General features: G+C 53.3%; 10 protein-coding genes across 10 annotated transcripts; 6 read left to right on the top strand and 4 right to left on the bottom strand.

Moving 5' to 3' along the window:
- Window positions 1-8: 8 nt before the first annotated feature.
- On the bottom strand, window positions 9-1,182 carry SLT11 (Pre-mRNA-splicing factor slt11; the record flags this gene model as incomplete). Its single annotated transcript, XM_049395592.1, has 2 exons — window positions 9-1,102; window positions 1,152-1,182. The coding sequence occupies 2 exons, from the start codon at window positions 1,180-1,182 to the stop codon at window positions 9-11; spliced, it is 1,125 nt and encodes a 374-aa protein (XP_049259456.1).
- Window positions 1,183-1,619: 437 nt separating this feature from the next.
- Window positions 1,620-2,855, top strand: ERG6_1 (Delta(24)-sterol C-methyltransferase; the record flags this gene model as incomplete). Its single annotated transcript, XM_049395591.1, has 3 exons — window positions 1,620-1,823; window positions 1,872-2,228; window positions 2,277-2,855. The coding sequence occupies 3 exons, from the start codon at window positions 1,620-1,622 to the stop codon at window positions 2,853-2,855; spliced, it is 1,140 nt and encodes a 379-aa protein (XP_049259455.1).
- Window positions 2,856-3,394: 539 nt separating this feature from the next.
- Window positions 3,395-4,802, top strand: PDB1 (pyruvate dehydrogenase E1, beta subunit; the record flags this gene model as incomplete). The annotated part of the gene is made up of 5 exons (XM_049395590.1): window positions 3,395-3,636; window positions 3,765-3,888; window positions 3,941-4,227; window positions 4,277-4,340; window positions 4,395-4,802. The coding sequence occupies 5 exons, from the start codon at window positions 3,395-3,397 to the stop codon at window positions 4,800-4,802; spliced, it is 1,125 nt and encodes a 374-aa protein (XP_049259454.1).
- A 4,493-nt stretch (window positions 4,803-9,295) lies between these two features.
- Window positions 9,296-10,159, top strand: J4E88_001922 (uncharacterized protein; the record flags this gene model as incomplete). The annotated part of the gene is made up of 1 exon (XM_049395589.1): window positions 9,296-10,159. A coding segment is annotated over one exon (864 nt), but the record flags the coding sequence as incomplete, so codon positions are not given.
- A 475-nt stretch (window positions 10,160-10,634) lies between these two features.
- J4E88_001921 (uncharacterized protein) lies at window positions 10,635-11,327 on the top strand (the record flags this gene model as incomplete). Its single annotated transcript, XM_049395588.1, has 1 exon — window positions 10,635-11,327. The coding sequence occupies one exon, from the start codon at window positions 10,635-10,637 to the stop codon at window positions 11,325-11,327; it is 693 nt and encodes a 230-aa protein (XP_049259452.1).
- A 2,332-nt stretch (window positions 11,328-13,659) lies between these two features.
- Window positions 13,660-15,423, bottom strand: J4E88_001920 (uncharacterized protein; the record flags this gene model as incomplete). The annotated part of the gene is made up of 4 exons (XM_049395587.1): window positions 13,660-14,299; window positions 14,350-14,757; window positions 14,809-15,081; window positions 15,134-15,423. 4 exons carry the CDS (start codon window positions 15,421-15,423, stop codon window positions 13,660-13,662), a joined length of 1,611 nt encoding a protein of 536 aa, XP_049259451.1.
- A 713-nt stretch (window positions 15,424-16,136) lies between these two features.
- J4E88_001919 (uncharacterized protein) lies at window positions 16,137-17,961 on the top strand (the record flags this gene model as incomplete). The annotated part of the gene is made up of 2 exons (XM_049395586.1): window positions 16,137-16,346; window positions 16,408-17,961. 2 exons carry the CDS (start codon window positions 16,137-16,139, stop codon window positions 17,959-17,961), a joined length of 1,764 nt encoding a protein of 587 aa, XP_049259450.1.
- Window positions 17,962-18,058: 97 nt separating this feature from the next.
- J4E88_001918 (uncharacterized protein) lies at window positions 18,059-19,088 on the bottom strand (the record flags this gene model as incomplete). Its single annotated transcript, XM_049395585.1, has 2 exons — window positions 18,059-18,801; window positions 18,860-19,088. The coding sequence occupies 2 exons, from the start codon at window positions 19,086-19,088 to the stop codon at window positions 18,059-18,061; spliced, it is 972 nt and encodes a 323-aa protein (XP_049259449.1).
- Window positions 19,089-19,383: 295 nt separating this feature from the next.
- Window positions 19,384-20,046, top strand: J4E88_001917 (uncharacterized protein; the record flags this gene model as incomplete). The annotated part of the gene is made up of 2 exons (XM_049395584.1): window positions 19,384-19,392; window positions 19,444-20,046. 2 exons carry the CDS (start codon window positions 19,384-19,386, stop codon window positions 20,044-20,046), a joined length of 612 nt encoding a protein of 203 aa, XP_049259448.1.
- Window positions 20,047-20,933: 887 nt separating this feature from the next.
- J4E88_001916 (uncharacterized protein) lies at window positions 20,934-21,645 on the bottom strand (the record flags this gene model as incomplete). The annotated part of the gene is made up of 3 exons (XM_049395583.1): window positions 20,934-21,445; window positions 21,495-21,502; window positions 21,641-21,645. 3 exons carry the CDS (start codon window positions 21,643-21,645, stop codon window positions 20,934-20,936), a joined length of 525 nt encoding a protein of 174 aa, XP_049259447.1.
- Window positions 21,646-21,711: the final 66 nt, after the last annotated feature.

The following is a 21,711-nucleotide window of genomic DNA, read 5'->3' as shown; positions in this document are numbered from 1 at the left end:
ATAAAGACCTAGTTTCCAGCCAAACTAGCGTATTGAACATCGTCATCAGCTCCCGGTGGAGGTGCAACGACCATGCTGTCCAGGCTGTTCTGTGGTGCAGCCTCAATCGCAGCCTGCGAAGCGGCTGCCCGTCGCGATGAGCCGGCCACTTGTCGTCCCTCCTTTGCGTATTGCATCCTGACGTTCTGATCCAAGCTGTCCAGCTGCTTCGGCTTGCCCCAAGTGACGCGCATAGGGCAGCCCTTGATGACCACCTTGCCCTTTAATGTACCCGCTGCTGTCTCGGCGTCTTCCCGCTTGACAAAGTTGACGTATGCGCAGTGCGCTCGATGTGAGCATACCAGTGACCGAAGTTGACCGTATTGTGAAAAGTGTTTGCGAAGCTCGTGTTCGGGAAGGTCGTCTTCCACGCCTGTCACGAAGAGCGATGCGACGTTGGGATCGGACGGTGGCAGCCAGTCTTGCGGGTTTGGCTCCGCGGATGCGCCGCCCATGCGACCTCCTCTTCCTGGCCTCATGCCTCCTCGCGCAGGTGTACCCCGTGAATCTCGCGTTCTGATCGGTCCAGGGACGTGACTGCTCTCGCCTCCTGCGCCGCCTCCGCCTGGCGCGGATAATGCCTTTTGCCCACTCTCGCCCTCCTCAGCCTCTATCCGTCGCTGCTTCTTGTAGTAGGGCTCACTCTGCGCCAAACGCTTGAGCAGGTCGCGCGCCTTCTCGTCCGTCTTCTCGTATGCCTCCATCGCTCCACGTCCCTCCTCGATCTCCCTCTCGTGCTCCTGCGCATAGTACTGTCGGTTGATGTCGCTCTGTGGGCCGGGCGCCACCATCTTCAGCGCAGCATCACGAACTACGATGGGCAGTCCAAATGACAAATCGAGCATGCAGTGCTGGCAGCAGTTCTTGAGGCGGGCGCATGTGAGGCAGATGTTGGTTCGCTTTTGTCGCGCGGTGCGGTCGGCCTTCCAGCGGAAGATGGTGAAGGGTCGCGTGCAGATCTTGCACTCTGCGCCATAGTCCTCCTTCAGCATCTGCACATAGGTGCTATCCGGCAGACATTTCTCGCAGACGGACGGAAAGTCGGTAGTTTCCCAACCCGATCCTACAAAAGTTAGTGTATGCTGCGCGCAGTGGAAAAAGACATGACGTACGGTTCAGGTCGCTCTTGATTTGCGGCGGCATGGTGAGGCCTGCTGTGTAGGGTGTGCGATAGTGGCTGAGTTTTGAATGTAATCTCGCGACTTCGCCGAGCGAATCTGGGGACGTCGAGTACGCGTAGTGGGGCGCGGTGGTTGTTGCGACAGAGGGTATGGGAGTGACGGTAGAAATCTAGGCACTACGCTATACGCCTCTTACGGTCTTGGCTTTCACGCGCTCGGGTGGCGAGGACCGACCGCTAGCGCTGTTGGCCAGGGCCGCGTACAGAGTCGGTCGTGATTGGGCGACGCCAGTTACCCCCTAAGAAATTCAAGTCCCAATCTCCTACCCATACCGCTCTTTCCTCTCCGGGGTCGTCTTTATAAAGTTTCAGGGTCCTGTCCTCTTCGAATTGTTTATTCTACTATCCGTTTCATTCCCTTCGCTCCCCGCATAACTCCATATCACTCTTAATACCCATCATGTCTCCCATTGCGCTCGAAAAGGAAGACCATTCTCGCGATGCCGAGTTCAACAAGGCCATGCACGGCAAGTCTGCAAAGGCTCGCGGTGGCATGACTGCCATGTTGCAAAAGGACAAGGCTGCCCAGCAAGCCGCTGTCGACGAGTACTTCAAGCATTGGGACAACAAGGCCGCTGGCGACGAGACCGAGGAGACCCGCAAGGTACGCATATGTGGCATTGGTGCATACTGTGTTTACTAACAAACTCAGGAACGACGAGACGAATACGCCACCCTCACAAGACACTACTACAACCTCGCAACCGACCTGTACGAGTACGGCTGGGGACAGTCTTTCCACTTCGCCCGCTACGCCTATGGCGAGTCTTTCTACAAGGCCATTGCCCGCCACGAGCACTACCTCGCCCACAAGATGAACCTCCAGGACAACATGCGCGTCTTGGATGTTGGCTGCGGTGTCGGTGGACCCGCCCGTGAGATCGTCAAGTTCGCTGGTGTCAACGTCGTCGGATTGAACAACAACGATTACCAGATCGAGCGTGCCACTGCCTACGCCGAGAAGGAGGGTCTATCAGACAAGCTCAAGTTCACCAAGGGTGACTTCATGGTACGATATATTCCCACACCCTGAGTACCACTCACTAACTCGTTGTAGCAAATGTCTTTCCCTGACAACTCCTTTGATGCCGTCTACGCCATCGAGGCCACTGTCCACGCACCATCGCTCGAGGGCATCTACAGCGAGATTTTCCGCGTTCTCAAGCCCGGCGGTGTCTTTGGTGTATACGAGTGGCTCATGACCGACAAGTACGACAACGACAACCCCCACCATCGCGAGATCCGTCTTGGAATCGAGATTGGTGACGGTATCTCGAACATGGAGAAGATTGAGGTTGCGCTCGATGCTATGAAGAAGGCTGGCTTCGTGATGGAGCACAACGAGGATCTGGCAGACAGGGACGACCCTTACCCATGGTACTGGCCGCTCTCTGGCCAGCTGAAGTACATCAGCACCATTGGCGACATCCCCACCATTCTTCGCATGACCAAGGTCGGACGTGGCCTCATCCACAAGTTCGTCGGTGGTCTTGAGGTGATCGGTCTCGCACCCAAGGGTACCCAAAAGACTGCCGACAGTCTTGCTCTCGCAGCCGACTGCCTTGTTGCCGGTGGCAGGGAGAAGCTCTTCACACCTATGTACCTCATGGTCGGAAGGAAACCCGCCGACGCATAAGTTTTCAATTCTCGCCCTTTGCATTAGACTTCTCTTCGCATCTAGGACCTTGTTGGTCTGCGAGCTATTCCTTCGATATAGGAGCATCATCTCCTGGCATTTGCATCACGCGCATTGGAGACGCGCATATATACTGTAATATTTGGAAGTAGGGCACGGTCTAGGGACGGTCATGGTAACGCGAAATGTGGAGCTATAGAGAATAGAAGAAGTAATCCTCATCTGAATGTTTTGATCATTATGGTACAATATGCAAGCGACTGTTGCATCACTATCCGGTAGAAGCCGTATGGAAGGACTATGGTGAAAGCGACGTTGTTGAGGCGGACTATCCAGGGACCATCCAGACGCACGTCGGGTGTTCTCGCTATAGTGTGGTCCCTGCTCGAGAGCTTTGATCGTTAGCGCCGGCCCCAACGACTCGGATCTTCGCATCAAGAAATTGTCCAGCAAGCCCCAGCAACCACCACAAGCCTCAGCGGCCATCACTCGCCCACGGCACTTCCTCACCACACCTTCACCCTCACACACACCCCACAATGGCTGCTTCAAGGCTCCTCCGACCCACCTCCCGCCTCGTCTCGGCGTCGCGGCCAGCGCCCGCCTTCCGACCAGCTTTCCGCGCCGCAGCCATTACACCGTCAATTGCGAGGAGAGGATATGCGTCGGGCCAGAAGGAGATGACGGTGCGAGAGGCGCTCAACGAGGCCATGGCCGAGGAGATGGAGCGCAACGACAAGGTTTTCGTGCTCGGAGAGGAAGTCGCGCAATACAACGGAGCGTACGTCCTACTATGAAGAAGAGAGATGTCATGTCTGCGATAAGAAAGAGGAGGATCTAATTGGGCAGAGAATACATCGCAGGCTATACACAACAGAATATCAATGGACGGTGCTGACTGAGCCACAGCTACAAGGTCACAAAGGGTCTGCTCGACCGCTTCGGTGAGAAGAGGGTCATCGACTCTCCCATCACAGAGTCAGGTTTCGCCGGTCTGACCGTCGGTGCTGCGCTCGCTGGTCTCCACCCCATTGTGAGTTTCCCGGTCTCCATGACCCAAAAAGCAAATCTGACCGCGACGACAGTGCGAGTTCATGACCTTCAACTTCGCCATGCAGGCCATTGACCAGATTATCAACTCCGCCGCAAAGACCCACTACATGTCCGGTGGTATCCAGCCCTGCAACATCACCTTCCGTGGTCCCAACGGTTTCGCGTCCGGTGTCGCTGCTCAGCATTCCCAAGATTACACTGCGTGGTACGGAAGCATTCCAGGATTGAAGGTTGTTTCGCCATACAGCGCCGAGGACGCCAAGGGTCTGTTGAAGGCTGCTATCCGCGACCCCAACCCGGTCGTGGTTCTAGAGAACGAGTAGGTCATAACAGCCGCGAGATAGGAGACTTTGTACTAACATTCACAGACTTCTGTACGGTCTTTCCTTCCCCATGAGCGAGGAGGCCCAGAGAGACGACTTCGTCATTCCCGTAAGACACCCCTCCATCCTCCCCACCATACCCACCAACTAACCCCCCATCTAGTTCGGAAAGGCCAAGATCGAGCGCCCCGGCAAGGACCTCACCATCGTCACCCTCTCCCGCTGCGTCGGCCAATCCCTCGTCGCCGCCGAACAACTCAAGTCCAAGTACGGCGTCGAAGCCGAAGTCATCAACCTGCGCTCCATCAAGCCCCTCGACGTCGAGGCCATTGTCAAGTCCGTCAAGAAGACCGGCCACATGCTCTGCGTAGAGTCTGGATTCCCATCCTTCGGTGTCGCGTCTGAGATTATGGCGCTTACCTGCGAGTACGCCTTCGACTACTTGGAGGCGCCCCCTGCCCGTGTTACCGGTGCTGAGGTGCCCACACCATATGCCCAGAAGCTCGAGGAGATGAGCTTCCCCAGTGAGAGCTTGATTGTCGACTATGCTGCTAAGCTGCTCCGCGTATAAATCCGGACTGTAAGGATAGGAGTTCGGTGAAGCAGCTATTCCAGCGTTTGTGTACTCGATCGGTGCATTGCGTAAGGAAATGAGGGTTTATGTTCAGTGCTGGACTGGAATGAGACTTTGTATGATTCAGATGGCCATTTTCGGTTGAGGTAGACACGTAGGTGCTGGGTTAGAGCATTTTCGATTGCATGTACAAGTATTCTATTGCAACTCTATCTAACGATTGACATTGTTTGGCATCTTGGGGTTGAGGTGAGTGGATGAGAACAGGTCGACTGACATGTTTAGGTTTCCGTCATTTCGGGAGTGCACATGTCATTCTGCTTCATGTCTATCACATGCTGCTGTCGAGGCCTGTGATGTTAGCATCTCACCGCTTCTGTTCGCCGATATGGATCTGAGGTCTCTTACCTCATCTGGAGGGTGTGTTGTGTCCGCTTTCTTACTCTTATCTATCTCTTTCTGTCGCATCTCACTTTACTTCCTTTTTTTCTGTCTACACCCTACTCGCTAATTCAACTCATTGCTTCAGCGGGATGAGTTGCTCCAAGTAAGGTCTGAAAGAGAAAGAGGTAATCATGCTTGCAATGCTCAGCAGCTGCACTAAAGCCGGCATACCGCTCGCATCGAGTTACGCATGTGCCCTCCACGAACAAGAGTCACAATGATTTACTTTGATGGGCACGCGCCGGCACAGAATCTGGTACGAGAAAGAGCATGGCAAAGGTCGAGCGGCTGCGCCTTGACTATAGCCGGAGCGACGAGGTCGCTGGTTTTCATCTTCACTTTCACCGATGAACTCGTATTTTACGATAACGGGTGCCGCTCAGCCTGGAAGCTTCGTCTGGCAGCGCGCTCCCCGTGCCTTACACCACGGCCTAGTACGACAACACGACATTGTGCACGCTCGCAGCAAATACATACGGCACCGTGCCTGCCAGCGCTGGCAAGATGCCGCAACACCAACATACCATAGGCTGGCTCGAAATCGGAGATGAGTTCATTGACTACTACGATGAAAACGAGTCTCCAGCCTACTGCGAAGACGAGGAGTACTTCTATGACGGTCACGGCATGCGGCACACCTCTGCGGATATGCGCTCTCACTGCACAGATACACCTACTCCAGGCGAGGACGTTCACGGTCACTTCCATTACGAGAGCCAAGAATCAGTGGAGCTTGATCGAGCTTGTGTTCACGACGACAGCCAAGAACTAAACGAGCCTGAAGCGCCTGAAGTGCCTGACGTGCTTCCAGAGCCTCTCGCCGCGATGCTAGCCGGCCTACGACAGCTCCCTACGGATGGCTATCGCCCAAACCCACCCGAAGCCCGTTACACCTATAGGGATGACGAATATTCCAGCGAATTGAATGAAATGTTCTCTCGTTTGGACATTCTTCGCACGCTTGGCCCGGATCCGGTGCGTTATGGCTACGACAGTGCGTCGAGTGAGCCCGAGGAGCAGGAGGTAGTTGCCGTATGTTCAGGCGCAGCTTTGCACAAGTATAAGACTAACATTGACATACTAGGAGAGCCAAGAGTCAATCGAGACGACTCCGGTAGAAGATAGAGCACAGCTGGCAAAGACCAACAGAGACGGTATCGCTGGTTGTGAGAAAGCTAAGAGCGACAGCTGCACCAAGAAAAACGACGCGATCAAAGACGCACACCAATCCTTCAACGCCGAAACCGAGTCAATGAACGAATGGTACGAAAACATCAAGGCAGAAGAAGTCATCCTAGACAAAAGAATAGCCTTACACGTTCGCCTGCCTACGAACCAGGTAGTCACTCCAGCTCACAACGCGCTTGTCGAGGAAGATGCAAAGGAAATGATGCTCATCGCCGACTCGTTCAAGGCTGTCAAGACAAGGAAAGCAGATATTCGAGCGACCCTAAAAGCCCGAATTGAGAAGGCCGAGGAGGTGTATGACGGAGAGTGCGCCGCATGGGACCAGCAGATGGTATGCCTTCGCAACATGGCTGAGCTCTCTGGCATTGAGCTAGATGGGGAGGAAGCGGAAGATGACCTCTTGAACGAGCGGGTAGCCCAAGTCATCCGTCTCCAATCGTCAACGCCAGCCCACTCTACTTCACACGCCCGAGAGCCTGCGTCCAGCCATGCCCGATCGAAGCCAAGCACTGCCGCAGACTCAGGCAGGCGCCAAAAGGTTGAAGCAGTGAAGAAGGTTTGCTCTGATTGTGCGCATCTCAAGGTTGAGCTTTCTATTGTAAGTACAGCCAACCTCGACCTTATGCTATGCTAATTGCAAATTAGGCAAACTCAACAATTACCCGCCTCAAATCCAAAGCTCCCATGCCCGACCTCCGCAAATTCGTCAAGCACGGCGAGCAAATCCTCTCCGAGCTCTCAGCGCAACGCGACGCAGCCGACGAAGTCTTTGCCAAAGAACAGCAGAACGAACTGCGCACCGCAGAGGCAGCATCCGAAGACCTTGACAAGGAGTACAAAAGGATCAAGGCCATCTATATCTGCATCGGTGATCTTTGGGAGCACGAGAACGAAGAGCTTTGGAACAAGACGTACAACTTGTGTCGCGTGGAGCTGGTGCGCATCAAGGAAGAGCAGAAGGCGCTTGAGAACCATAGCGCTAGGGATGAGGAGAAAGTGGTGAAGAGGCAGTGGGATGGTGAGAAGATGTTGATGAAGCAGATCAAGTACTACGAGGCCATTCTGAAGCTGGCGAAGAGTGAGGTTGTTAGTTGGTGGGGGGAAGTTGGTGGGCTGGAGGACTCTGATGCTGAACCTGAGTCTGACTAGAGACTGCGCGACTCGATGAGCTGATGAGGGCGCATAGCAGAAGTTAGCACCATCAACACGATGTCAGCTCTACATGTGCATAACTGTAAAATCGCTTGTGTGTGTCTTCGCGTTCACCTTCACTTTCCACCGGGCAGTTTCGCGCTAGTCGCTCCTGCTCTTTTTGGAAGGCTCTCTGACTCCAACCAACACTACGCGACCACAACACTATCCGAGATCAATATTACGGCGACAACTGCGACAACCGCGCCATCTCACTATGTCGTCGGACGCCATCATTAAAGGCCTAAAGCAAGGCAACGCGATTGAAATGGCCTCGCTCGAAGAGGTGAAGGAGGGAATGAGCTCTGTCATTGATGGACTGCTGAAGGAATGCTACAACCGTAGCGATGCGTTGAGCGATCTTATGGAGAAGGTACAACTGGTACGTATTGCTTGATTGTGGTCGTTCACAGACCATGGACTGACGTTAACACATAGGAAAGCTCGAGCGCGGCGGCCAAAACCATGACGGCAGAACAAAAGACCCAGCTTACGAAAATCATTCAAGACGCTATCGGAGACTGCGAAAAGGCTATAGTCAACAATGACATTAAGCGAGCGAACGAACGCAAAGCAAGGGCAGCAACATTCGAAGCTGAGACTGACGTTTTGAACATGATGCGTACTACTGGCCACGCTCAATCAAGCCTGTTCAATCGATTAGAGACCATCCTCCGAGACAATCACGGAGATACCGACATCGCTGAGCTGAACGAGATAAAGAAGGAAGAGCATGATGCCATCGAAAAGGTTCGCGCTTTTCACGCGTGTGCAGTGGAAAGTTTCCTAGACAGGCGAGATCGTCGCCGTGAAGAGATTGAGAACACGCACAAGACATCGCAGGATGCTTTGGAGAAGCAGATCGAAAGTCTTAAGCGCATCGCTGCTATTGCGAAGATTGATCTCAGAGCTACAAGCGAGGGTGATATGTCAGCTAGTGGTATACCATTCGACAGAGCCCAGTGCGGGACTACAAGTGAGATACGTTTCAGATCTCGCGCTGTTGATGGTCATATGAACCAAGGTTCTATCTACAACCCGCTGGCCCATGTTGTCATGGATCCTCGTCGTAATGGCTTTTAGATGAGAGACATCGATACCTGAGTTGTAGAGAGCGGGAGCATGGCTCCCACAGTGCACGGTTTCTAGCGGGATTGCGTCCGAACAGGATGACTTTTGGAAGGGCTCTATGAGCAACGGGGTTATTGAGATTGATTGATGTGCAGACCGTGCAAAGAGTTACGCGATTGCCATCAAAGTAGGCTAGCATGGCAAAAGTAGTTGAAACGTCAAAGATACATCTCCATCGTGCTCATGATGTGTTGAGGCGGATTGCATGACATGTCCATGGACCCTCGATCAACCACATCCTCTGGTTGGCGGCATCCCCACTCACGGTACCAAACTTCATAAGCCGTTGGTGGACATATTGACGTTGTATTTGACAGCTGTACTCAGGGACTTCCGTTGCTCTCCTTTGCAACCTCATCCTTGATCTCCAACGGCAAGGAATTTGTGAGGCGTTTGCCCAGGATGCCCAAGATGGGTTTGATCAGTACAGTAAGTAACGCATATGCTTACTAACATTGAAATACACCTCTTACATTCACGTAACGTCTACTGTCGAGACATGCCCTCAAGGAAGCGACCTGCTAACAAAACAACAGATTCGAAAGCGACACCAAGAACGCAAAGACAAGAAGAAGGCAGTTCGCCAGACCGCACAACGTAGCGAACAGCTTCAGTCCGATACCAACCAAACACCTGTCGAGCCCACAACACCCACTCCAACCCATCACCTCCCCTTCTCAGGTCCAACTCGATTCTTCTCACTCCGCCGCAAACGCGGCGTAAGCATCGGCATGTCCACCTACGAGCAACTCCCCGACGGCGTAGAGCCAGCGTTAATCGATCACTCCTGCCGCCTAATGCAACGTCCCAGCAGAGAAGAGCTACGGAGTAGCTCTCCCTTCGCCACACCCCCACCCGCTGGTGCTGACGCAACCTCAACCCCAACCCAAGACACCAGCCCCAAAACCTGGCTCAGCCGTGTAGGCGGCTCCCTCCGCCGCAAGCCAAGCGGCATACGCTCAGCCTTCTCCTACACGCTGCCTCGGAACTGGAAGACCAACAACAACAACACCGGTGTCAGTGCAAAAGCGCTCGCAGAAACAGCACACGAGTACAAAAAGTCCCAAATCCAACGTCTCAACCCCAGCGACATCGACGCCGCCAACGACGACGGCCGTGGAAGAAGCCCCCTCCCGCACCACTGGCGCGAGCAATCCAGTTCCTCGGTCTCACACTCACGCGATGGAGTCGTGAACAGGATGAGCGATACCACTACTACTACTATGGAAGGAAGTGAGATGGGGGATTGGATTGATCCGGATGAGGAGAGAAGGGAGCAGGAGTTTGAGGACTGGATCGTGCATAATAGGTTGTTTGTTGAGGGGGAGGGGCTGGATGAGGCGAGTAGAAGGGTGTCGAGGGTGAGTGCGGTGTCGAAGAGGAGGTATAGTGATTATTAGGGGAGGGGTTGGGGTATACGATGGGGTTTGAGGGATGGTAGGAAGTGGGGTGGTGAGGGCTGGGGTATACATGAGTGCGCATCTTGATGTCAACAGTGCACATGTGTGTTCCTGGGGTTTACGTGACGCTGGGGTGGAGGTGAAGGCGAGGTACAACTGGATCCCTGTCTCTTGTCAGCTTATTGTCTTTGAAATCTTTGTTGGCATCCCGGGGTGAAGGAGAGGTTTTCATGAGTTCGCTATTGTTCAGTTGGTATCGTAGAAAGTGGAGGTGAAGGCGAATACGTACCTATTGTGACAATAGTAGCTATTGTCAACCATCTCATCTTCGCGTAGAAGCCAGTACTATATAAACAGCTCATCCGACTCCACCTCTTGCTCTTCAGCAAATACCACACCTGCTCATTTTCAAGACATTTCCAAGTTCCCTCTTCCCACCATCATCACCATCATCACCACCACCACAACAGCAACAATGCTGTCCCCGCAGAACAAGCTGCGCATCTTCCTGAGCCTGGTGCTCATCACCATCTTCGCCGCAAGCTCAAATGAGCTACGCATCGCCATCGGCACCCTCTTCTCTTGGGCCCTAGGCCACGTCCTCATCCGCCGACTCTCCCTGTCGATCTCCTTTCGACAAGCCCACAACACCTACATGATGGTGTCGTTTGGCCTGCTGGCGGGCCTAAACGACCCATTTTGGGAAAACACCTTCGGCCGCATCCTCGACCTCTTCTTCGACCGATACCGCTTCGACCCAGACGTGCCTGGGTCGGGCTTCACAGACTGGCACGAAACCTTCCGCCGCCGAAAGGCATACGAGATCGATCTCGTTTGGCAATACCTCCGCACCGCGCTCTTCTGGTCCTTCGTCGCCGTTTTCCTCGCCGTTGCCGTTCCGCTTGTCCGCTGGTTCACTCATGAGAGTCAGACGACGAAACTGGAGCGGGCCTTCGAATACATGAGAGATCACCCTGGCGAGCGACCTCCCTGGTTGTGCAAGCAGCCAGAGGCCACAGTGGTGTCCAAGAGGGACACAAGATACAATCGCCTGAGCAGCGAGCTCATCTTCGTGTGTGGCCCTGGTGGTGGGCTGGAGACGGTGATCGATGGCGACATCGAGGGCGCGATCTCTCGCCGGCGGGCGCTGAGGCCGAGGTTCGCATGAGCGCTGGTCGCCATGCTGGTGGGGTTGTGGTTGGCGGTGGGCCATCTTGACGCTGGTCGTTGGGGTGGTCAGGGTTTCTTGTTTCCTTTTGCTTGGGGTTTGGGTTTGAGTGTTGTCGGCGGCGGGCTGTCCTGGCGCTGGTCGCTGGGAAGCCCAGACCGGTCGGTACTCTTCATATAGATTGGTGGATGAAGTAGTACTTCGGGGTTGTTTCCGTCGTCCTACGGTTGGACATGTTTGTGAGACCCAGTCTGGCTTGTCCCGATTGCAGTTTTCGAATGCATCTTTCTTCCATCCCGCTACAATGTTCTCCTCAAGTCTGCGTGGAGGCCTCTACCAACCTCCTCTTCATATACAAATCGTGTATCCGGGCTCATGGGGTTGCGATTAGTGGGGACGGGTATTTGGATCGCTTCGCATACGTGCTCTAGCAGATCGGGAAGTAGTTCATTGACTTTGGCTAGCAGTAAAGGTATGAACTTAGAAGAGCCGCCTGGTAGCTTTGCTATCAACAGCATCAACTGGGTCAAGTAATCTGGGGGGCTGAATTCGGCATGTGATGCAGACCGAGGCACGAAATGAAGAACGTCCGCTAAAGCGCAGGCTATGTCGAATACCTTTTCCGTCTAATGTTGTTAGCAATGAGACAAGCTTGCGGCTGAATGACGTACCATGCCGACGCCATGTATCTGCAGACTCTGAACGGGTAGCTTCATCGAGAGAATGGTCAAGTCTTTGCCGACCAGAATGGGGTATCTGAATGTTAAGCAATCGTAAACAGACTCTATGGAGAGAAACCCGAAGCGGGGAAACAGCTCCCATAGTTTGATCTGTAGCCAGAACTGCGATATGCGAACATTTGCAATCTCTTCGTTCGAAAGTTCGAGATCAGTGGGCAGCGCGGTGCGAACATCGTTCTCGAGCTGGATTAACCACTCTTTACTGCAGTTTTGCGCAGCACCGTTCCACACTGCGAAAAAGACTTCATCGAGCGGTCGGAAGACTGATGCGAGGTGGAGCAAGCCAAGATCATCATGACCATCGAGTGGGTAGCTTGAGGAAGTGACAGATAGTGTGATGGGCCGATTCCTACGAACGCCATGCGCTCTAACAACTAGTAAGCAATACACTCATCACGATGACCATGGGTACTGAGAATCGTCGCTGTCTTCGCTCGCAGGTGGGACTGGATAGACGAGAAAGGGACGAATGGTATCATGAAGTCGGAAGTGCATATGATGAACCACGATGCATCGAAGTGGGTGAACAGACGTAGGAAAGACGGGAAGTATTTAGCGTACCTTTCTGACACTACCAGAATCCAAAACAACCGTGTCCTTGTCTTCATGTCGAACCAATCCCTGTCCTCGTCTTTAAGCATCATGAACAAGGTTGTTGCTTCTCTCAAATAGAACCACGCCTGACGATAGTCCCCTCGGCCAGCGTAAGCTCCGTACAGAAAGAAGGAGATGTAGACTGATCGATGGTCAAGCTGCGTAATCCTATCTCGCTGCAGCGAGAGCAAGGTATGGTCTAAGTAGTAGATTTGTGAGTCCGTTTGTGAAGACTGTGTAGATCCGCAATTGGCATTAGTGGAGGCTTCCGCAAAGTTTGCCATGTATGCGCAAAAGGCATATATGAGCTGTCGAGATGTCGGCCAAGTCTGCATTTGCATGAACTCTTCTCGCAGTCTTTCGGCTGGTATGAGAGCTACTATCCTGTATATGCGCTCCTCGTAAACATCGACCAACGTTTTGAAGACTTCCCTTGTCAATTCCACAGCGTTGGTAATGACCGCGGTCGGGGCAGCATCCTGTGGGTCGAAGACGTCGGCATCGTTATGGGGTATCGCTCTCAATTCGTTGAGTACGTTAGCCCTGGAACCTGTGCGACCTCCTTGACCCCGTGGTGCGTTGAAGGTGCAAGCTAGTTTTGCCGATAAACATCCTGCGCAAGGTTGCGCGCCATTGCACTTGGTTTTGCGGCGACGACACGGGTCACATGCCTTTGTAACTTGTTTCCGGTAGACTGTTCTAGACACGGTGTTCTGCATCAAGCTCGAGTGTCTACCTGGGGTTCATGATGTTGATTAGAGATGCGAGGAGGCGTGGTGTGGAGTGGCCGCAGCCCAAGGTAGCCCGCCCGCTGGTCAGACGCGTCGCGTGATGCCGAGGCTGCTTACGTCATGTCAACACACTAATCAAGCAGACCTCGGGATGCGCGTCACTGAAGAGGCAGGACATCGCCAACACGAACAACTACTTGCGAACATAGCTCATCAGCGTTTCAGACGCGTAAAACTATTACATCGGCGCCGCAATTATGGCTTCTCTCACTCCTTCCATTCCGAGCCCACGGCAGCCTTCTCATCCGCGACACGCCCATGCCTGTACGGGTCGACCTGCGTGCTAGCAAACTTCCTGGCGCTGACCCTCTGCTCGAATAACATATCGAGCTCTCCATACGTCCGGCCCTTCGGCTCTGGGAGCCTGAAGTACACCCACACCACAACACATCCGCAGGTACCTGCCCAGAAGAACGCCGTCTTCGCTCCCCAGGCCCAGTTGGCATCACCAAGCTGGTAGTTCGTCAATACGTTGACCACAATATTCGATATATTGTACAGCGCTCGCGCGAGTACTATAGTCTTCGCCTTCAATCTAGTGGATGACATCTCAGACACGATTGAGTAGGTGACGGGACCGATCGTGAAGTCGTATACGAAGACGAACATAATCAACACCGCGCCAATAGCCCAGTTGGAGGCTTGGGTACCAGCAAAAGAGCATGATCCAACGATTATCAGGATAATGAAGAGTGTGCAGCCGCCGGAGAAATGGATCGTTCGTCGACCGAACTTTTGCATGAGGTACCACGAGCCAGCAGTACCGACTAGGCCTAGGGCGAGTGAGATCATCGACATGTTGAAAGATTGTACGGTGGGGAGGCCTGCCTTCTGCATGAAGTATGCGCTTCATGATGTTAGCCCCGAGTCCCTACTGACTTCACGTCTAATACTGACAAGTAACCCATGATGTTGGTCCCGCAGATTGTCTGAGCAATCCAGGTGAAGCATACGATCTCGGTTCGTCGGAGATCGGTTCCCTTGAACAGGTCCGTCCATCGGGTGCCTTCTGACATGTTCTTTTCCATTTCGTTGGTATGCTCAATCATGGCGATCGTCTCGTCGGCGTTGAAGTTCGGATCCTTTTCCGGCGAGGTCAGACGAAGCAATGCAGCTTTAGCGCCTACTTTGTCGCCTCTGCGAACATGCCACCACGGACTTTCAGGCGCAAGAAAGACACCGACCATGATCGGTATGGGCCAGACCCATTGTACGGCAAAAGGGATACGATACGCCCATTGGTCTGAACGTTGGACGCAGCCGCGGTTTACACCTGCAGCTATAAATTGTCCCATCACCCAGCACCTGGAAGGTCGTTAGCATTCGGTCTCGTAAAAGGCGAATGCAAATGCTTACATGTTGACGAACGTGGTCAGAATCGGCCTCAGACGCACAGGTGCAACTTCCGATGCATACTGCGTTGTGAGGGTCTGGAACATGCCCCACGGGATCCCGCAGAAGACTTCGCCAATGACCAGAGTCTGAACATTGGGCGCAAAGAACAGGATAAAGATGAAAGCAGTCATCGATATCAGGGCACCTATCATGGTCTTCCGATACCCATACCGCTCGCTAACGAAGCCGTTGATGACAAGACCGATGACCTCGCCAGCTCGTGCTCCATTGGATCTGACGCTATCAGTCACAACAAAACCTCGGGTAACGTGTCTTTGATACTCACAGTGCGCTCTGCCAACTGGCTTGAACACTGTACTTGCCAGTAGCAGCGTTCAGAACTCCGTATTTGCGATTGAACTGAGGGCTGCCGTACAAACTCCCCAGCAATGCGAGATCGTAGCCTTCCATGATCAGAGCACTCGACAGAACGACTGACCAACCGACGGCTTTTGGGTAAAGTTTGATCGCCTGAACGAGGCTCATAGATTTCTCATCGTCAGCTGCATGTTGTGCCTCCTCATTCGGCGCTGCGAGTTGTGTCGCCGTAGGTTGCTCAAAGTCCTTGTCTGTCATTGTCGCAATGAGTGGCAACTCGGGTGAAAGAGACTGGAAGCGATGCCATGTTATTGAGGAGGCGTGGCAGGCTTATAACCATCTCCAAGTACAGATGATCATGGTCAGAACAGGGTTGCCTTTGATGCGGGTTAGCGAGGGCCCAGCACCTCGGACCTCCCCATGGTGCCCCAGCTTTGGCATGGAAATCGCTCATACTACGCCCAAAATTACTCCTACAGCACCATAGAACGCCAATTTCTCGTGATTACGAGTTCTCTTGTTGCCGAATGATCGGAAACAACGCAGATGGCCTATGGTGGTTCGGCGAACCAGTAGATTTTCACGGAGCCAAGGCGGAGGCGATGCGGAGGCAACACGGAAGGAACACGGACGCCACATTGCGGGGCTAACACGACTCGCACCAGGGTGCCAACCGTTTACAAGCAGTCACCAAAACAGCGAATGAGAATTGACATCACAATGGACTGCATGACGATGATCATTGGGACGGAGTACAGACCAAAGTGTAGTTTTCTGGAGCCTGCAACGACTTCTCTCCTTCATCTCCCACTCCGTACAACAAGCGGTCATCCTCTTGCTACTGCCTGGCTTCCACCAGTAACTTCTCATCGATCCATGGATCATATCTGCTTACGAATAGCTTGCACCCACCAAGTCTCACAGTCACAGATATCCGAAGCTCAGTACACATAATTTGTCCGTCAACTATCATGTCACCACATGTGGACCTTTCTTACCACAAACGCATGTGGTGGAAGGAAGCAACATTCTATCAAATCTATCCGGCATCTTTCAAGGACAGTGATGGCGATGGCTGGGGAGATATCCCAGGTATACTTGAGAAGATCAGCTACATCGCGTCCCTTGGTGTAGATGTGGTATGGCTATCGCCCATGTTTGACTCACCGCAGATTGACATGGTAAGAATCATGATGTACGAATTATATGGACGGTCGCTGACCTCGTGCCTCAATATGTCAGGGCTACGATATTTCCGACTATGAAGGCGTATATGCACCGTACGGCACTGTCAAGGATGTGGAGAAACTCATCAAAGCCTGCCACGATAACGATATGAAGATCATCCTCGACCTAGTTGTAAACCATACAAGCGATCAGCACGCTTGGTTCCAGGAAAGCCAGAGTTCTAGAGATAATCCGAAAAGAGACTGGTACTTCTGGCAACCAGCACGCTACGATGAGCAAGGCAACCGCATGCCGCCCACCAACTACCGCTCATATTTCGCTGGTGGAACCTGGACTTGGGATGAGCACACGGAAGAGTACTACCTCCACCTATACGACAAGTCGCAACCAGACCTCAACTGGGAGAACAAAGACTGCCGGCAGGCGATATACGACTCAGCAATGCGCTTCTGGCTCAACAAAGGCATCGACGGCTTCCGCGTAGACACCGTAAACAAGTACTCCAAAGTGCTCCCCTTTACCGATGCGCCTATCACCGATCCAAGCAGCCCCATCCAACCTGCCGCCCAAATGTGGTGTAACGGGCCCCGCATCCACGAGTTCATCAAGGAAATGAACCGTACCGTCCTCTCCCACTACCGCACCTACGACAACCAACCCGTCGTAACAGTCGGCGAACTCTCCTTGTGTCCAGACCCTGCCTCCGTTCACCTCTACATCAGCGCCGCACAAAAGGAACTAGACATGGTGTTTCAATTCGACATCACGCATCTCGGTCAAGGCCCACCAGGCTCTGACAACAAGTACGACTACGCTACTTGGACACTACCAGACATGAAGCGCATAGTAGAAAAATGGCAATGCTTCATCGAAGGCACAGACGCATGGACAACCGTCTTCAACGAGAACCACGACAATGGCCGCAGTATTTCCCGCTTCGCCAACGATGCACCCGAATGGCGAGTCGCCAGCGGCAAACTACTCGCTTTGTGGCTAATCGGTCAATCGGGCACTTTGTTCCTATACCAAGGCCAGGAAATCGGTATGATCAACGCGCCGTCCTCCTGGGATATAGAGAGCGAATACAAAGACGTCGAAAGCCAGAACTACTGGGCCGAAGCCGTGCGGTTAGCACATAACGGGACGGATCCTACGCGTAAAGAAAGGATAAAGAGGGGTTTACAGCGTATGGCTAGGGATCATGCGCGGTTGCCGTTTCAATGGGATGACAGTGTCAACAGTGGGTTTTCGACGGGAAAGCCGTGGATGAGGGTGCATGATGAGTATGGTAGTATTAATGCGGAGGCGCAGGAGAATGATGGGGGGAGTGTGCTTTCGTTTTATAAGTACGTTCTGAAGCTTAGGAAGGAGCATAAGGATGTCTTTGTGTATGGGTCGTTTGAGTTGGTGGATCCGGAGGGCAAGGAACTGTTTATCTATCGGAAGAGGTGTGAGGGGAAGATGGCGCTTGTGCTGTTGAATTTTACGACCCAGGAACGGGAGATGGAATGCGATGTAGTAGGGTTGAAGTTGCTTGTGAGTTCGTATGGAAAGGCGACGGGACAAGTACTACGACCGCTGGAAGGAAGGATTTACATCGACTACTGAGCAAGTGGAGTCGAGTGTTCTTGCGAGAAAGTGTAGACGTTTGTCGATGCGCTATCAAGGGTATACTACAATGCAAAACTCGCACCACACCTTCCTCTTACTGTCCTACCCATCGTCCAACGATCGGAAGATACTTGTACAGCTCATCGTACTCTTTGCCTACCCAGCCTACCATCTTGCCGTCTCGTCCAACGACACCCAAACCACCCGCAAGCCATAGTGCTGTCAGAGCTGCGCTAATGCCGTTGATAGTGTACCACCTCCTCTTCCGGATCAAAGCTCTGTTCTCTTCCGTGTGCTTGACCTGACTTGGTGCAAAGCCCAACCATTTGGCTGCACCCCAGACGAAATGCCACACCCCAACTCCTACCAGTGCTGTGAAACCGGTGAAGGAAACGGCAGGGTGTAGTGCAAACCCATGGGAGATATATTGCAGATTAATCAGCGACGAATCACCATGCGCATACAACGGAAGAATCCTCGTAGTCCAAATATGGAAACTAGCAAAAGGCACCAAAGCATAACCCAACGCACTCGTCCCACTCAATGCCGGCCAAGGAATCGTGCGCTTATCCGTTCGCGTCTCAGCGCCGTATCTTTTCAGCGCTTGTCGCCTTCTCCATAGCCGCAGTGCGATTCCAGAAGTGACGTGTGCGACGAGGGGGAGGCCAACGAGGAGGGGTTCCGTGAGCGCGGATTGGTAGTATGGTCGTGTGAGCAGGAGGTAGCGGTTTGATTCGAGGACGGAGCGGGTGGCGAGCGGTATTATGGAGACGTTTGTTATGTGGAGGGCGGCGAAGGCGGTGAAGGTGTAGGAGGAGTACTTTTGTATGCGGAGGACTGGGGAGTGGTGGTCAGCACTGTAGCTTCTTGGATCAAAGATTGTGGGGAGACGTACGCCACCAAGCAGGCCCGTGGTCACCTAACCGCAATCCCAAAGTGTTCATCCTCCTTATCCCTCTCATCTCCTCCGTCTCTTTCTCAGGCCGATCCTCATCCGGAACCGGGAAATATTGATTAACCTTCAACTCTTCTGGTGTGTCGACGGGCGAAGGGTCGACTTCGGTGAGGCCCATGACGCCCATCTCTTCGTCTTCTACCGGTGGCAGACCCGGGCTCTTCTCCATCTTGTGGGTCGTGTCGTGGTGTTGCGAGGTAAGGGAAATGCTACGTTGCTGAGACATGGAATGACGTTGATTCGGTGAAGATATAAGTGGGGCGCTGCATGCCACGCTGAGCCGAGGCGCGTGCTGTTGAGCCGCAACACCAAATGTGCTATCACCACGCGCGACTACGCGACTGAACGACTGCACGACCCCGGTACCACACGTTCTCACGAATCGCTTACGGAGTTGCTATCACTGGTGATATATCACCTCGTTCACATCCCTACAGCGCGACACACCTCACACAGTCGCGACCATGCCACCAGTGCGCCCACCCAAACCCAACCCTCCCACGCATCACTAACACCCCTCTCAGCGAAACAACCCCCTCCCAGCGGCCGTCCGCCTCTTCAACTGCACAATCTGCGACAAAGGCTACCCACGGCAACTCGACTACGAAAACCACCTCCGCTCCTACGACCACAACCACCGCCAACGTCTCGCCGACATGAAGAAACTGACTGCCTCCAACGATACCGAGAGCAACAAGCCAAAGCAGGGGCTAGAGATGCGGAGTATAGATGTGGAGAATGCGAATAAGAAGCCGGGGGTTGGGAGTCGGTTTACGAAGATCGGGGGTGGTGGTGGTAATGCTGCGGCGGGTGGTAGGTTTAAGAAGGTTGGGGTTGCGGTTGGTGGGAAAGATGGGGTGGAGGAGAAGGCTGAGGTGGTGGTGGTTAAGACGGAGGATGTGGCTGAGAAGAGTGTTGAAGTACCGGTTGCGGCTGCGATGCCTGTTGCAGAGGCTGAGGTCAAGAAGGAAGAGGACACTGTCATGGCGGATGATGCAAAGACAGACGAGATAACATGGGAGGAGTACGACTTCACGAAGCCAACTGGATGCAATCACGCGAGCTGTCCTGGATGCAAGACAGATGGCATCTGGAGTGGTGGATGGGTGTCTGTGGATGCTGTTTGAAAGATGCGTTCATCGTTTTTATTTTGACATTTACGCGGTACTCATACCCAGGATAAGGCCATAGTTGGGACCTTTCTACATTGCATAGAATCGGCGTTCAGGAAGCCAGTACTCAGTCCGCGCTCGCGACGTTCCAGATATTTGTAAGTGTGTTTCAATCAGTCTACAATCGCTTCCCCCCAAAGTCTTCATCATTCCCTTGATTCTCGTGCCACGAGAGTGTTCACTGGTGCTTAATCGCTGCTTCGACTGACCACGAGAGCAGGCTTCATCCACAAATGCTGCTATATTTCTATCCAATCTTCGTTGTCGGACTAATCTGAGTCCTGGCTGCGTTCACGAAGCGCGGCCTTGAGGAGGGTGATGACATCCTCTTGCGGCAACAATCTCAACACACGATCGCGACCTGCTACGGTCAATTGCTAGAGATCGCCCAGTAGACCGTCGGTCTGAGCTGTGTCATTCGTGTTATTGACTGTGGTCGAGGAAGACATAGTGTTGACTGGAGCAGAGCAACGTTGAGGGTGATCGGAGATGTACATGAACGCGCTCACACGCTCTGAGCGTGGATTATCAGTGCTCATCATTTGAACGAAACACAGGAGATCGCGGCTATCAAGGTATCAAGTTGTGGTCTACACTCATCACAGTCAGGATATTCGTGAGTGTATTCAATTACCCTACGACCCCCATGCTGCGAAGTTTTCTTTTGGTCACCCTCGCTTGATGTAATCCTCTCTTAGGTGTTGCTGCTTCATCGCAACCTGCAGAGAAAGTGCGTTTTGAGACATGGAACCTTCCGAAGACAGCTGATCAGATCCTGACCATCATAGCGAACGAAAGGTGCACGTTACTTCGCTCAGCAGACAGTCTGTCACTCCCAAGTCTCACTTCTCCACGACCCAGTACCCGAGCTCATCCCAGTTCTGCCCCTTCCTCAGAGCTCGAGGTAGAGGGACGAAGAGTTTTCCGAACTCGTCGTTGACCTTGATGACGTGGGCGCAGGGGTGGCCGCTGTTGATGCATTTATCGCACGCGGATTTCTTGTGCTTGCCGCCGTGCCCGAACATGGTGCCCCTGACCCTCGAACCACGGATGATGAGGTTGCGGATACAATACTCCTTGTCGGTGTACAACTCTGGCTTCGAGGTGATTCTGCCGTACTCTTTGACCCTTCCCTCTTTGCAGTCCCACATGGCCTTGAAGCGGTCTTCGAGCGCTGTTTGGACAGGTTGTGGAAGATCATGAACGTCTCGGGGAACAGCGTCACCGTCCTCGTTTCGAAAACGAATGTACGCGTGCAAGTCCACTAGGTGTATTTCCGCATCAGCGGTGACATCGCCTTCTAGCTCGGCTACTGGCTGTGACGGTTGCTCTTGGACCTGGTTCCGCTCCGGTTCTGACCGTCTTCATTAGCGAATGGCTGACATTGTCAATGTGGTACTTACCTCTCAACCTGCTCTGCGGCTGGTGCCCTTGACCCTGATGCTGCTCCGGTTCTGATCGTATCCATTAGCGAATGATAGGAATTATCAATGGTGTACTTACCTCTCAGCCTGCTTCGCTCACGGAGGGCTGCCTGTAGAGCGGCGACGGCATTTTCTTTCGGGAGTATCTCCAAGATGTGAAGGCGGTCTGCCTCTGGCAATTTCTCGAGGATGTCCA

This window comes from Alternaria novae-zelandiae (assembly GCF_023758075.1).
Source record: "Alternaria novae-zelandiae strain BMP 2774 chromosome Unknown scaffold_2, whole genome shotgun sequence".
Lineage (NCBI taxonomy): Eukaryota > Fungi > Ascomycota > Dothideomycetes > Pleosporales > Pleosporaceae > Alternaria > Alternaria novae-zelandiae.
The sequence above is the reverse complement of the archived record's forward strand: the minus strand, read 5'-3'. Positions and strand labels throughout refer to the sequence as shown.